The sequence below is a fragment of the Chrysochloris asiatica genome, unplaced genomic scaffold (assembly GCF_000296735.1).
Source record: "Chrysochloris asiatica unplaced genomic scaffold, ChrAsi1.0 scaffold00172, whole genome shotgun sequence".
In the NCBI taxonomy this organism is placed as follows: domain Eukaryota; kingdom Metazoa; phylum Chordata; class Mammalia; order Afrosoricida; family Chrysochloridae; genus Chrysochloris; species Chrysochloris asiatica.
The window spans coordinates 3,299,635-3,300,776 of record NW_006408690.1 but is presented as its reverse complement, the minus strand read 5'-3'; the positions used below and the strand labels follow the sequence as shown (position 1 = coordinate 3,300,776).

The window sequence follows — 1,142 nt, the reverse complement described above, 5'->3', positions numbered from 1 at the left end:
TTGCCTACTATTGTAAAATAGACACTTGAATGGGATAGAAAGGAATGTTGGGAAACATGATTAGAAAAACTTGTAAGCCTGCCTTCAGCCTATAACTGATTAGAATACTTAAAAGGGGTTCTACAACTTGCCCAGTGAAATAGGCCTAATGCAAAGCTTTTATAGAGTATAGGACCTTAGGTGGAATCCTGAATCCCATCCACAACCTTGTAAGGTAAGACATTCCCACTAGAAAGGACAAGCAAAATGGAACAGCTACAGTGACAGAAGATACATCTTCATAATTAACCTGATCTATACTCAGAGCGGGTAGTTACTCTAAATACCAAGAGAGAGGAAAAGAGTCTTCAAATCAAGTATCAATGCTATCCGCTCTGTGCACTGGGTAGATAAGGACGGGCAACTTAGACAGTGGCTATCTAAAATGAGGGGACAATAAAGGCACGAAGTGACTGGCTTACAAGGTTTCAAGAGGGAGCTTAGTTTAAGAGTGTGGGGGGAAAGAAAGAGACCCCACTGAATAGCTGTCATCTTGTCTAGATGGGTCTGGTGAAAGGAGATGGGAATAAGATTCGTAAGATTCAGTAGTGAATAACTGTTATCATGACTAATCACGACTGTCACAATTGTAAAGGTAGAAGTTTTCTAACAAAAAAAGGGGAGTGGTTAATCTTTCAGTCCAGAAACAAAGGACCCTAGGACCATCAAGAGAGGAACGCACAAATAGAATGCAAGACCTTATCCAGAGAAGCAGCAGCTCCAGAGATGGAGAAATAACATAAGAATTATTGGCATTCCAGAACAGGAACAATCACACAAGTCCACAGAGGAGATACTTGAAGAGCTTCTGGAAGAAATTTTCCTAACATCATGAAAAGTGAAAAATAAGCATTCAAGAAGCCTGGAGAGGGGCATGGAGAGGGGGAGCACTAAGGACTCTAGATTCATGGACTAAGAAGAGGACTAAGAACTGGTGGCCAGGAGCAGACTTGCAGAACGTGCCCTTTGGAGATGTAATTTATTATATATGCCTGAGTGGGGTTTTCTGTTTGTGTGTTTTTTAAAAGTGGATAGAGAGAAATACTTTTAACTGATGGTATACGGAGGGGATTATAATCAATGTAATGAAACAAGTTATATGA

General features: G+C 40.4%; 1 protein-coding gene across 1 annotated transcript in view; it reads right to left on the bottom strand.

Annotated features, from left to right (window-relative positions):
* Positions 1-1,142, bottom strand: part of PDSS1 (prenyl (decaprenyl) diphosphate synthase, subunit 1) — an 82,105-nt gene that overhangs the window by 64,272 nt on the left and 16,691 nt on the right. Inside the window, 2 exon segments of the mRNA XM_006871671.1 lie at positions 71-78; positions 398-419. Of these exon segments, the coding sequence (XP_006871733.1) occupies positions 71-78; positions 398-419 (30 nt within the window).